Raw genomic sequence first — 14,207 nt, forward strand, 5'->3', positions numbered from 1 at the left:
TGTAGCTTAGTCTTGAGCGAATTACATCTGTGCAAAGATATTCAGACCTGTGAAAAGCTTCACGTGTTGTTTCACGGGGGCAATTCATCACTCCAAGGTAAGGGAAAACTTTGCACTACACAAAGGGGGTAAAGTGGAGGTCACACAACTAAGGTTGGAGGGGACGTTGCACTCCAGAGCCAGCAAAACCGTTAATCCCCACTTGCAGTAAATTGAGAAAGATTTGACTAATGAATCTACTTGGCACAAATCCTTCTAACGAACAGATTAAGCTCACACACAGAGAGAAAAAATATTTAAGCTTTAATAGCAGAATCCAACCAACAAAAATGTCACAAAGCCATCAAGATCTCCAACAAGACTCAAAAGCTAACCAGGAGCATTTTCTTTCAAATGGAGGGGGGAAAGGAGATGTAATTTTTTTAAATTAATAAATTAAAGGCAAAGCCTTTAATTTAAATGATGGGGGGGGGAGGAAGAACTTATCTTATGCCACAGGAATAATAAAAAAATAATAGATCTTACAACTGAACGACGACCGACTGGGAAATGCTAAAAAGATATTACGACTTACTCCCTTACTGAAAACAGTACTTCCCATTTTCCTGAAGATACTTGTATCCCCGTGATGCTGGGTCACTTTCAGAGATGGCTTCCATACCACCAGAATGAAATATTCAGTTGTCAATTAGCCCTGGATTGGCCAGAGTACTGGAATATTATGCAACCTTAAGTTGATTTAATAAAAGGAAGGTTGCCTGGCATACAAGCTACTTTAGCTTACTTCATGGCAAAGAAGATGCTGACCCCAAGATGCTATTATGGGGGTTATCATGAAGCATGTCGTGACGTGTCCCTGATGAAGTGAGGCTCCTACTTACAGTAAGTGACCTCTTCATCTTCAATTGACATGCACACACTCTTTTGCAGTGACCCTTTTCCTTCTCTCTATTCTACTCTTGTATAGGCAATAAAAGTTATGTGCCTTGGGGAAGGACGAAGATAATTTTGGGAGAGTCTTGCAAATTGTTTCAATGTAACAATTAGCTAAATAAACAAAACTTACAACCCAGCTGCTAAATCCATCGTTCTAGTGTCTCTCTGCTTGTGACATAAGAGACACACGGACCAAAAAAAAAAAAAAAAAGCAACTTTCTCCCTCTTCCTTTGGCAGCAGCAGTTTCATCTCCACTGTAGCAGCCAATGTCTGTTCCTTGCCAAACAAGGTCTTGTGCCACACATCACGCAGAGCATTCCCCGTCTGGAAAATATCGCTAGCTTTGGGATTAAGTTGCATTTTAACATAATGCGGTATGCTTTTAATCCAGGAGCTTCTTATTTTACCTAACCCGTCTCCTCTTAAACCAGTTCTAAATTCAGCTTTTTGCCCTGCGGTGGGCAAAAATGGTTCGGGGTAAAGGCATTTTGTTGCCCAAGCAATGCACTTTTGGTATCAGAATGGGGGCGGGGAGGTGGGAAATACCCCAAAAAGTTTGGGGAAAGGCCTGCCTCATTTTGCTGCCTGCTGTGCCTTTAAAAACATATATTCAAATTGTTTGTGTGGGGGAGAACAGTCTTTCCAGCCAGCTACCATTCCATCTCCCACAATGCAGCAGTCAGCACATCTATATCAAAACACAGCAGCCATTGCCTTCCAGGAGGAAAAATGATGCCATCAATCCATACATCGTTGTTCTCTTTCTTACACAATCTACAAAGCTTTAGCAAGGGTTGTGGTGGAAGGAAGATCCATCTCTGAGAAGAATGAATAGCAGAGCAGGGCGGAGATAACGCAAGACAGAAGCACATATATTTTACAGAATGAGGACAGAGAACAAGGAACGGTGCAACAAATGTTTGCAGGGGTTTCTGTGATAAGTGATGTGACATTGTTTGATATGAAGGCCAAAGAACAAGGAGTCAGCTGTAACTGGTGAACAGAAAACGTAATTGTGTACCCAGCTGTTTAGAAGAAGAAAAATCCAACTCTGGTTTGATATCTCTTTTCTTCACATATGGTTCAAGAAAAAGTCGAAGTCATGTTTTTATAGAAAGCAGGCTACAACTGCATTTGATACTTTACACCAGGCATAGGCAAACTCTGGCCGTCCAGATGTTAGGGACTACAATTCCCATCATCCCTAGCTAACAGGACCAGTGGTCAGGGATGATGGGAATTGTAGTCCCAAACATCTGGACGGCCAGTTTCCCTATGCCTGCTTTACACACATTGCTCCCTTGAGACCCCATAGGAAGATATCCAATCCATACAATGGACTGAAAAGGATACCTTGGTGTATGTGCAGATGTGCCGCCACAAAAAGGGGGGGGGGGCTAAGTGTATGTTCTAGAGCCTGAACATGATTGCTTCTCTGCAGTGGGGAAACATCCTTTGCAGAGAATCTGAGCTAGGCATGCTAAAATAAACCCACTAATCTGGGACACAGAATTAATGATAACAGAGGAACAAGTGGATGTCTCCAAAGATCCATTATCACAAAGTTTACAGTGCAGCAGTAGTTTTCAACCAGTCCGTCGTGGCACTCTGGGATGCTTTGAATGATAGTCAGGGGTGCTGTGGGCAACACTGGCCTCTACCCCCCTCCTTGGATGCTCTCTTGCATCTCTGCCTCCCAAAGGCTTGCACAGCTGTTTGTTGAAGCAGCCCTGGCTACAAGCTCCCCAGGAGAATGGTGCCTCTGGGGCTGGCCAGCAGTTGCTTCCCAGGCCCCTGTGGAGCAGTGGGAGGAGGCACCTCTCTTTGGGGCAGGGGTGGGGCAGCTTAGAGACCAGAGGCAGCAGCTACAGCTGCCCAGAGGACTCTCAAGGAGGGGGTGGGGGGAGAAGAGAGGAAGCTGAGGGAACACTCCAGAAGGGAACGTGTTCGAAAGGGGGTAAGGAGCTGCCAGCTCTGCAGGCAAGGGGTGACATAACTGGGCTCCTGAGCCTCACAGGGGTGCTCCAGAAAGAATGTAGTTGGCCAAGGGAGCCGTGGACCCCAAAAGATTGAAAACCTCTGCAGTACAGGGTTGCTGTTTTTAATGTTTCTCATATTTATTTTTTTAAAACCAGCAGCGACTGCCATTTTAACTAATGTCAGCAACCCCAAGCCAACAGCAGCGTAATAAATTCTAAGTGCCTGCATGTAACATTCCTCCCATTGCTCTTGGATCTCCAAAGCCAATGTTTGGGCCACAGTAGATAATCGGGCCACCTCATTAGTGCCAAATGGTAACTGTTACAGTTTTGAACCCAGCTCGTTGTTAGAATATGGTTGGAAGGATTTTCTCCCTCTAATCAGATTAAGGTGGCAGGAACTAGTGAGTCCTCCTCATGAAAACCCAGCAGGCTCACAGACAGCTGGCTCAAGGGCCTCCCCCACCTTCCAGCCAAACGTAGAGGATCACTGGGGGAAAGAGCTTTGTGCTTTTTAAGTGCCGTGAGCTTAATATCTGAATAAATTATTCTCTCATTTCTCACACCCCTTATTTTTCAAGGCTTCCAATATCAGTAAGGCATGATACGCACCAAGCATCTTTCCCCTCTTTCAGTGGGCTCAGCAGAGTAAAAATTATCGGCCATAAACTCCAGGGATTAGGAAAAGATAAATGGTGCTTCGTTCTGCCTTGCTATTCCAACTCCGAGGGCCTCCTGGCGGTTCCCTCACTGCGAGAAGTGAGGTTACAGGGAACCAGGCGGAGGGCCTTCTCGGTAGTGGCACCCGCCCTGTGGAATGCCCTCCCATCAGATGTCAAGGAAATAAACAACTATCTGCCTTTTAGAAGACATCGGAAGGCAATCCTGTTTAGGGAAGTTTTTAATGTTTTGTGTTTTATCGTGTTTTTAATATTCTGTTGGGAGTCGCCCAGAGCGGCTGGGGAAACCCAGCCAGATGTGCGAGTATAAATAAATTATTAATAATCTTTTTATTATTATTTATACCAGCAAGGAGAAGAGTAATCACTGGGACATGGAAGCAACCATCAGCACTGCAAGGTTGCAGATTAGGAATCTTTTGCACTTTCTATGAATGCAGTGGTTCTCAAACTTTTTCCCCTGGGCCACACCTTCAGAATAAAAATTTGTTCGTGCCACACCTAATCTTTTATTGATAAGGAATACAAAACTGGAAAACAAAAGGAAACAACCCCTATCAGTGCTTCATTTGTTAACACATGAACACAACTACTTTATAATATGATCATGGGACATCCAGAAAGTATAAAACAGTGCAGAGCTACATAAGAACATGAATTATTCCCTGTTGCTCTCATTTCGAAAAGATATCTATCCATATTCTGCAAATAAATAAAAAATACTTTGACACTATACTATACTACATTACATTGTTTAAATGTTTCTGTGATTGTCCTTGAATCTTCCTGCCACATTTGCCATCCTCTCCTGCCACATCAGTGTGGCATACTGTACCCTTTGAGAACCACTGCATTAACAGAACAGATGAAAAGAAATGTCCAGGGAACATGGGGAATCTACCTTATACCAAGTAAGACCATTGGTTCAGCCAGTTCAGTACTGTCTACAATGATGGGCAGCAATTTTCTGGGATTTCAGGCAAGGGACACAATCCCAATGCTACCTGAAAAACCTGAGGTCTTCTGCATGCAAAGCAGTTGTTCTACCACTAAAGTGCACCCCTTACTCTACCTCTTGGGCTTTGTAGCCAAAGAACGCAGAACCCATTTTGTTCCAACACCTGCTAAGGATGTGCATAGGAGTTGCTTCCAGGTTTGAGTTTGAATCTAAAAAACCCTGAATGTTCACATGGCTAGAGAATCCCACTCGTCTTCTGGCTTTCTCCAGTACATTCCTTAACTTCTATGCACATTCCCCCAAATTCACGTCCCATATAGGGTGCCCATGAATTCAATTTTGGAACTCCGCACCATTTTACAAGGCCAGCTTTTAAAAGCAATTAACACATATGCACACACACTGTGCATGGCCTCACATATCAGGCCATTTGATATTTTGTGTGCTCAGTCTTGTTGTGTATCATTGCATTCATGAAGGCTAGAAACTTCCTTTGTGTTGTTATTCTTTATAAAAGAACTCTTGGCTCTTCAGAATTCTAGGAAGATGAATGAACAAATCGATTTACTACAAAATAAAAAAATTCCTTCCAGTAGCACCTTAGAGACCAACTAAGTTTGTTATTGGTATGAGCTTTTGTGTGCATGCACACTTCTTCAGATTTATTATTGTCACAGACCAGACAGAATTCAAGGAAGATCCCAGAAACTGAACAAAATGTTTTTTGGGGGGGAATCTGTGCAACCGGTGTAGTGTTTATGTTCCAAACAGCATAAAGCACTTTAAATGGTTTTCATAAATTTCAATATATCTGAATGTTTACTCGGTTTACATTTCTAACAGTGCAGTCCTGTGCTTGTTTACTCAGGAGCAAGCTCTACTATGTTTAACGGTAGGTGTGTACAGTATTGCAGCCTTAAAACTGCGCTAACAGGAACACACTTTATTTTTAAAGGCAACTTTTTAAATTATATCACCACAAAAGCTTGAACTTAAATGATTCATTGACAGCCTAAGCTGCTAAAGAAACAAATATTGTTTACAATAATAAGAGGGAAATGAATCCATGGCAACACAGATGTACATGAGTATCCAGTCATCATCCTGTCCTAAATATAGACTTCATTTCCACATAAACAGCTCATGGGCAAAAGACACACTTCGTCCCTATGTTGATAGAACTGTTTCAATATAGGGAACTTCCGTTTTCCATTAAGAAAACGCAATTAGGATACATCTTACAAACAACTGAAATAAGCTCAACCCTTTAAAATCTCAGGGCGTTTCTAGTTGAGGAAAACAGCTCAATTCCATTCAAGGCTGCCCTATATAAGAGTATATCCCATGCAGGATTTAGCCCTTGAGGGCTAAAATAATGCACAGTGTACAGTGTATCTCAAACCTGCCAAAAGACTTCTGAGACAGACTTGGTTCTCCCTTAAGCCCTGCCTTGCGCGCTCTCTCTCTCTCTCCATTAACACTGTGGTCTCTCTACTCACCCAAGCTACCAGTTCATCAAATCCTTTCTTCTTACAATCTGACAAGAGCTTCGCCAAGGCTCTCCCTCTTCAGCCTTGCCTTGAACTAACAGGATTAGTGTTCATTTGTGTGGTCTTGGTCAGGCTGCGATTTATAGCTGCTGGCATGGCTCCCTTTTGTATTCCTTTCTGATGAACTCTGAACACCGCCTTGCTCCCCCGGGTCACCCACCCCACAAAAAGCACAGGGGCATTCTGCTCAACTGTGCATTCCGCTAACCTATTTCCGATTTAAGAAAGAAACAAGCTGCTTCTGAGTAGAGCTAACCTGCGGCGTCCTCCCATTTTCCACTCCACACGTCGAAGTCTCCTTCCCGCAATGGTTTCTTTCTCTGCACACTAGACTTCAGCATTTACAGGACAATTTAAAGTATCCAAAGCACATGGAATTATTCCATCCAACAAACGGGATGCTTCGTAAAAGACCAAATGATAAGGCCCCTCCCTGCTGACAACTAAAAATGCAAAATATCCAACAATACAGCAGCTAAAAGCAGTAAGAAGTTCAACATCCCATTAACTCGAGCTCACTGATCCAAACACCAATTAAAACAAAAGTTTCCCCGCATTCTTTTCACAGCAAAGACTACCTCCTCCAGATAGGGAGGTTCACACCCTGGTTGCCACTCACCAACCTGCCCTTCTGCCAGCTGATCTAACCGTATCAAACAAAGGAAGAAACTTGAAGCTGTGGGAAAGAATACACAAAAGTGGTATTATTGGGAGGGAGTCTTCGCTCAGAGATAAGAGCACATGCTGTGCATGCAAAACATTCTAGGTTCTATTCCCAGGATCTCCAAGTAGAGCTGGGATAGATTCCTATGCAAAACCCTGCAGAGCTTCTGCCAATCAATATGCACAGTACTGAGCTAGATGGGCCAATGGCCTGCCTCAGTATAAGGCAGCTGATCTTCCTATGTTCCTGTGCCGTGTATGAGTTGAGAGTTAATATTTGGAGCAGGGAGACCTCCTAGAGAAGATGTGGGAAGAAGCAACCCCTTGCAGTTAAGATGGTTGTTGGCTGTTAGCGTACTAAGAGAATCTGGTTCTCAGTTGTGTTGCATTTAAAAAATAGAAGGAAGTTGGCTTCCCATTTATTTAGAAAGATTTTGCTTAACCACAAATATCTCCAAGTGATGTACATAAGGTTTCAGGCAAAAGGCAGCTAAAAATCCACAAGACTTAGTGAAAACAAATAGTTCTCTTACTCCCTGGGGAGTTTGCTTGCATCCCCTTAATTTTATTCCACCTCAGCCACATTTTGGGACTATTGTAACAGTACTGAGAAGAGAGCGAGACTTGTCAAATTGTGTGTGGTGTGGGGTGGGGTGGGGTGGGGGACTACTGCTTGGGAAACGGTCTAGGCCAAAACACCTTTTGAAGTACAGAGGCCCCCCGAGTGGCATCGTGGCGCTGTGGGAGTCCAGCCTAAAGAGAAGCCTCTCAAAGGTCACCAGCAATGATGGATAACTAGCAGGCGAGGCCCTTAAATGGTGGGTGTTGCTCACCAAGTGCCGGGAGACTTGACAAGGCTGCGAAAAGAAAGTGTCAGAACGAAAAGAAGGGACAAAGAGGAAGGAGAGAAAAAGAGTCTGTTCTGGAGGCTGGCGAAGGAAATAATGCTTTAGCAAGCTATTCGTTTTTCATCTTACCCACAGAGGTCATGTTTTCCCCTTTTTACCGATCTTTTCTTCTATCTCATTAAGCTCTCCAATGGGCCTTTTTCCATCTGAAAAGGCAGCTGCCTCTCTTCCACTCCTCCCCCCCCCCCGCCACCCCCCCCAAGCCCAGCATCCTGAACATTCACATAGTGAAAAGCGTTCCCTGCTGAGTATAAACCATGAAATGAGGTTGAAAATAAAGCTTTTGATTAAACCTGACAATTTCAAGCTTCTCATGCCGCCCCCTAGAATCTGGGGGGAAATGACATCATGCATGACACCCGGTTGCGCAGGAGGGGCAAGCGCAGGGCCAAGGAGTGGCGGAAACCCTTTCGCTTCTCTACAACTTGGGTTCGTTTAAGGAGCAAATTGGTGCACTTGAAAGGGGAGGGTTTCCAAAGCACCTCATTTAAAACATCAAATTTATACAGAGACGAGACGTCTTTGCATTTACGTTTTGCCATGTGACAGTTACGATTTTAATATTTTGATGGTTTTTTCCTGTTTATGATTTTTTGCTATTGTTTTGCTGGGTCTGTTTTATGAGTTCTTGAATGATTTTTAATGCAATGTATTGTTCTTTGTGCCCTTAAAATGGTTGTAAGTCACTTGGAGGCTCCTTTATAGGGCAAGCAACTAATACATTGAAATAATAATAGATGAACCAATAGCAGACGAACCATTCTGCATGTAGAAGCACATCATTTATGCAGAGTAGTTCTAGAACACAGCTGGCGTATAAAACGGCAGATAAATCTGAGGGGTAAAGCCAAGGTGAACGCTCAGGTCCCTAATATGGCATGGAGTTCATCTCTCTGGCAAACATTAATTAAAAACATCCATCCTAGCAGCACGGTGACATTTGAAGAAGAAGAAGAAGAGTTTGGATTTGATATCCCACTTTATCACTACCCGGCGGAGTCTCAAAGCGGCTAACATTCTCCTTTCTCTCCCCCCCCCCACAACAAACACTCTGTGAGGTGAGTGAGGCTGAGAGACTTCAAAGAAGTGTGACTAGCCCAAGGTCACCCAGCAGCAGCAAGTGGAGGAGCGGAGACGCGAACCTGGTTCACCAGATTACGAGTCTACCGCTCTTAACCACTACACCACAACTGTCATTGTTGATGCTAGGATAAAACCTCTGCTCCAAAAAGGGAACCACTTCTTTTGAAATCACTCCATAGCTACTCCGGTATTTGCTGAAGTCGGACCTCTGGTAAAACTGCAAGCAAAACATCTTTTAGCTGGTCAATTCCTACAAATTTCATTATATAGCCAGAATTTTAAATGAGGCTTCACATCATCCGAAAGCCTTCACCCACAGAAACAGTAACTGAGGTGCCAGAAGGATCTGACAGTCGGTTACTACTAACTGTTGATCAGACCTTTTGATCAAGAGTCGTGATTTCCTTTGTAGGGAATCTGAGCAACTCCCTGCTTCAACAACCACTTTCCCGCCCACCCAGCCCATGGAATCTGACAGGGAAATGTCCATTGAGCCAATCCAACTATCCTTCGCTTGGGTAGGCCCCTCACCTTTGAACACAACATCAAATGCCATTATAAGACATGAAGGTTTCACAATATGCGCCATTATGGTCTCGCAGACTTCTAGGATACATATGTGCGCTCACACAGAGAAACTGGAACACGCAACAGCGGAACTACGTCATCCGATGCAAACAGCAGATATCCACACTCATGCGATCAGCGGAGATATGCAATCCTCCCTTCCAGTCCCCATTTGTAACAGTTAAAATAAAAGAACTGAGAGCCTCACTATGTTCATGAGGGTGAGGACGTAATTCTGGACATGTTCCTTCCCATGGAATCGCACGACGGAATCGTCCACGGCCAGCAGAATCTCTATGTTGTAGTCGTCTTTCTTGGCGTGGCGCCTTTTCCGATCTGCTTCGCCAACCTGCTCTTCAATTAGGTTCAGTGTGTTTGGGAGCTGACCTAGGCTAAAGCCTGGAACTAGGAAAGTTGGGAGCAAAGATAAAGGGGTTAAAAAGCTATTGCTGGCACAATTATGAAATTTCAGTAGTTATTCTGGTCTCTAAAATTTATTATTCTGCCCCCCAAAAAACCCTCAAAACACATACACCACAAGCCAAAGCATGCAAGTTATCTTCACACTGAAATGTATATGCTGTAGTGTTTGGACGATCTTAATTGCTGTGAGTCAAGCTATCACTATTATCTGTGTTTAAAGTATTGCCTGTTGGGGACCAAGGATTGGACAAGAAAGCCTGAATGCTCCTTAAACAGGGGAAAGGTAGCCATGTTGGCCTGTAAGAATAAAATCCAAAATACATAGTAGGGCCAGACTATTTAATAGGTCAACCAAAATGTCAAATCTTGAACACTATTTTGTGACATTTTGGTTGGCCTAAGAACAGGTATTGGCCTGCCATGTATACTGGAATTTATGTTCCTTGATGGCCTTAGCTTACAGAATTCAACCATCGTCAGTTTTGAAAGGGCAGAGAAATAGCTAACCGCAGTTTTGCATTCTGAATCTGGACACAGAAAAAGTGGAAAGACCTGAGAGCTTTGAGTTTGGGTATAGCAGATGGAAGGGGCACAGCGGTCCATGCTGCTGGTTGGGGTGCCTGGGGCAGGATTAGCAGTTGTGCTGTCAGCTTTTACTATGCTCTGCTTGCATATTTGTAAATAAAAACCAGTTATTAGACAAAGTAAATCTCCAGTACTCTCTCATGCAAAAGAACGCTAGACCAGTACTTTCCCTAGACCTTCCCTGTTTCTCCTAAAATAAGACATAGCCATAAAATAAGCCATAGCAGGATTTCTATGCATTTGCGAAATATAAGCCGTTCCCCAAAAATAAGCCATACCCCAAAAATAAGCCATAGTGATGTGGTACCTCCCATTAAAACAGCCTGGAGAGGCGTGGCTATGCAGCGTACCGATGCAACACGGTTAAAATAAGACATCCCCTGAAAATAAGCCACACTGTGTTTTGTTGAGCAAAAAAAAATATAAGACGGTGTCTTATTTTAGGAGAAACACGGTTTCTCCACCCAGAGGGAGTGCTTAAGAATACGAGTTGCATATGTTGGGACTTTATGATTGCAGAATTCTGGAGCATTTTTTTCACACACAAAAATAAATCTCTTCTGTGTATATGCAACAACTTCTTGGTGACTGGGAGAGGCAAACTGTGTTTCTCTTTGTCCTCCAAGAAAGGAGGAGGCTTCTCCCATCACAGTGTGTCAGTCCTGGGGGAAACTATATCTGCTCAAAGATGCCAGGCTCTGAAGCTCTTAAAAGGAGAAGAAGCTATGCCTTTTTTTTTGCTTTCTATATGTAAGCATGTATACTGATTGATTGATTGATTGATTGATTAACTGACTGGTTGATTGATTCATCCCCCCAATACAAAAACAGCATCTAGGCAGCATACAATAAAAAGTTAAAAATAGAGATCCTCAATAAATAAACAAGACTATAATCATTTTTTAAAAAACCATCAACGTCTTGGCTGCCATCAACATCTTGGCTGCCGAACATTTCAGAAGCCGAACGCCAAAAACCCAGAAGTAAATGCTTCCGTTTTCAAACGTGCCTCAGAAGTCAAACAGCTTCAACTGAGGTACCACTGTATTTTTTTCAATTTTCTCTGTAAATTTGCAGGCCGTCCTTTGACCCTCAGTTTTCGAATGTTTCGGAAGTCGAGCGGACTTCCAGAATGGATTACGTTCAAAATCTGAGGTTCCACTGTATATTAGCTACGATTCGCAACCCACAAAAACCATAAAATATGCAAAGCAAAGAGCAGATAATATGAACATAGAATTAGTGGTTGCCTTTCTGGGTCTCCCAAGGCATCTGGAAGGTTTAAGAGGAAGAAACAAGAGTCTCTATATAAGAAAGAGAGAATGTGTGTTTTCCCAGGAATGGATAAAATCAAGCTAATGAGCACTAGGTATTTATTTGCAAGCAAGCAGGATTCCAGCTCTGCTTCCTGTGAAGAAGTGGGGGTGGGGGAGAATGGACAACACTTCAAACACCACTGCAGCACCTTGGCAAGAGTCCCTCTTCATGCATAATGGTTTTTTTTCTGTCCTGGAACTGTTGCAGCAGCAGATAGTGCCTCCAAGTCAAATCTATCTGGAAATGGATGTGTGGGAGCCATGAACACAATGCCGGAAATGTGCATCCATCTCAACAGGAAGACTTACCTTCATTATGATGGTCCTTGTATGCTTCTGTTCTCTGTTTGATGGTAGACCTACGGTAGACCACATGAGCTCTCCCATTATTTTCTTTCTCCCACTGTCCTCGCTCCAAGGGCTCAATAAAAAACTCGCCACTGTCTGTACGAATCAGGCCTGCCTGGAGAGCCATGGAAGAAAACGGCAAAAGAAAAATAAGGAAGCATGTATTGGTGATGTCAGTATTAAAGCCATGTTTGGCCCCTATGTATTCAGCAGTATTATTAACATATCCTGGAACCTCCCAACTTCTGGAGTGAAAATGCAGGACTTCAGTGATCATGCAGTTTATACTATTTGCAAGGCTGGACACCACTAGGAGTCTATTTGTTTCTCTTGCTGATAAAGGAATAGCAGTGTTGTGGTTTTCTTGCTGTATTAAACACTATAGCACTGGGCATTTGTGCATATTTCCACTAGAGACAAAAAGACAACAAATCACATGCCAAGACAGCAGTGAATTTCTGTTGGGGTCCGTAAATGCAAGCAAATATCTGGAATAGTAGAAATGGCGTAGCTGGTGACATAAACATCATTTCAAGATATGTGCCATCAATGGTGCTGCTATTATGCACTCTAGAGTGACATTAATAACAATAGTAGTTCTGGTGCTATTAATAACTCCTGGTGATTGCGTGAACTTTCCTCATTTATGCCATTACAAATTTTGCTGGATCCTCTAATACTCTTTCCAACTAGTCTTCTTAACGTGCAACTTGGCAGAGAGCCCCTGTCAATTCCTCCATTTTCAAATGTCTCCCCGATTTTGGTTAATCACAGTTCTGATTTCAGTTCACATGCTACATTTCGAATGCTTCAGGAAGAATCCACCTTAGAAACGCAGAGCGTCACAATGTTGAATACCCCCAACCCAAGGAGTCGCTGCATGAAATCCTTGCGATAAGAAGTCTTTACTCTGAAATAAATAACTTCCAATAAATCTGCATTGAGGCTGCCCATCAGTTTTATTCTGAAACTCCACCTGATTAAGGCTTTGGACAATCAAAAGGAAATCAAATCACACACTGCAGACTGACAGATTTTGGCAAGGATGTTAATATTGACCTAGCGGTCACTGACTTTCCCACTTTTTTCTTCATCTGTTGGCTATGAAAAAGCTCTTTTGTAACACACATCAGCGGTATCCTTTGAAGCTCTGCAACAATCCAGACTATTTTTTCAAGAAATATTTTTGTCCCTATTAAGCCAACAAACGCTTTGGGAATTCGAAACTAACATTGGCCATGTTACCATATTTGGTGGCCTCTAGTCCCAGCTTAATTCGTTGCCGCAGAGCTGCCAATACATGCCAGTCTGTCCACACTGGGAAATAAGGCCTGAGAACAATGGTTGATTTGCTTGCACTGCCAGAGAGTTGAAAGAGTTGCTGCAGTGCTCTCACACTGACTGTGCAGCCAAAAACTAATTTTGCATATCAAGCAGACAGCAGTTCATAGGAATGCACTATAAAATCACTTACGTGAATATTAAATGCTCAGCGAGCTTTGCCTGGGGTAAACAGCTGGGCAGTGGAGGTTTATGTAGTACAGGTGGAATGTAATTATATTAAACCAGCCTTCACCCATCTGCCACCTTCCAGATGTTTTGGCTGCAGCTTGCACCAGCCCCAGCCCCAGCCGGCACGGTAACAGGTTGGCAAAAGTTGGCCTACACCATGGGTAAGCAAACTAAGGTCCGGGGGCCGGATCTGGCCCAATCGCCTTCTAAATCCAGCCCACGGACAGTCCAGGAATCAGCATGTTTTTACATGAGTAGAATGTGTCCTTTTATTTAAAATGCATCTCTGGGTTATTTGTGGGGCCTGCCTGGTGTTTTTACATGAGTAGAATGTGTGCTTTTATTTAAAATGCATCCCTGGGTTATTTGTGGGGCACAGGAATTAGTTCATTTCCCCCCCTTCCAAATATAGTCCAGCCCCCCACAAAGTTTGAAGGACAGTGGACTGGCCCCCTGCTGGAAAAGTTTGCTGGCCCCTGGTCTGGACTATACACACAAGAAGGAATATTGGTACCATAAATGTACGGCAGCTAGGGTGACCTCAGAATGCCTTATATGACCATCAGTTTCCCTTCTTCTGTTTTTTTTAGTTATAAACATGTACAAACTGGTTTCAATACTATGCTAGCATCAATGAAAAGAGCTCAATATATCACCTACCACTACCTCCAAAACCTCCCCACCTTTCAATATTGTTT

At 43.3% G+C, this 14,207-nt stretch overlaps 1 protein-coding gene across 3 annotated transcripts in view; it reads right to left on the reverse strand.

Annotated features, from left to right (window-relative positions):
- Window positions 1-14,207, reverse strand: part of ADAMTS14 (ADAM metallopeptidase with thrombospondin type 1 motif 14) — a 69,791-nt gene that overhangs the window by 39,307 nt on the left and 16,277 nt on the right. For all 3 annotated transcript variants that reach the window (XM_033149093.1, XM_033149092.1, XM_033149094.1), the window contains exons 3-4: window positions 11,959-12,112; window positions 9,534-9,730 (exon numbers count right to left, since the gene is read on the reverse strand). In XM_033149093.1, the coding sequence (XP_033004984.1) occupies window positions 9,534-9,730; window positions 11,959-12,112 (351 nt within the window). The remainder of the gene's footprint in view (window positions 1-9,533; window positions 9,731-11,958; window positions 12,113-14,207) is intronic.

Source organism: Lacerta agilis, chromosome 5, assembly GCF_009819535.1.
Source record: "Lacerta agilis isolate rLacAgi1 chromosome 5, rLacAgi1.pri, whole genome shotgun sequence".
NCBI classification, from domain to species: Eukaryota; Metazoa; Chordata; class Lepidosauria; order Squamata; family Lacertidae; genus Lacerta; species Lacerta agilis.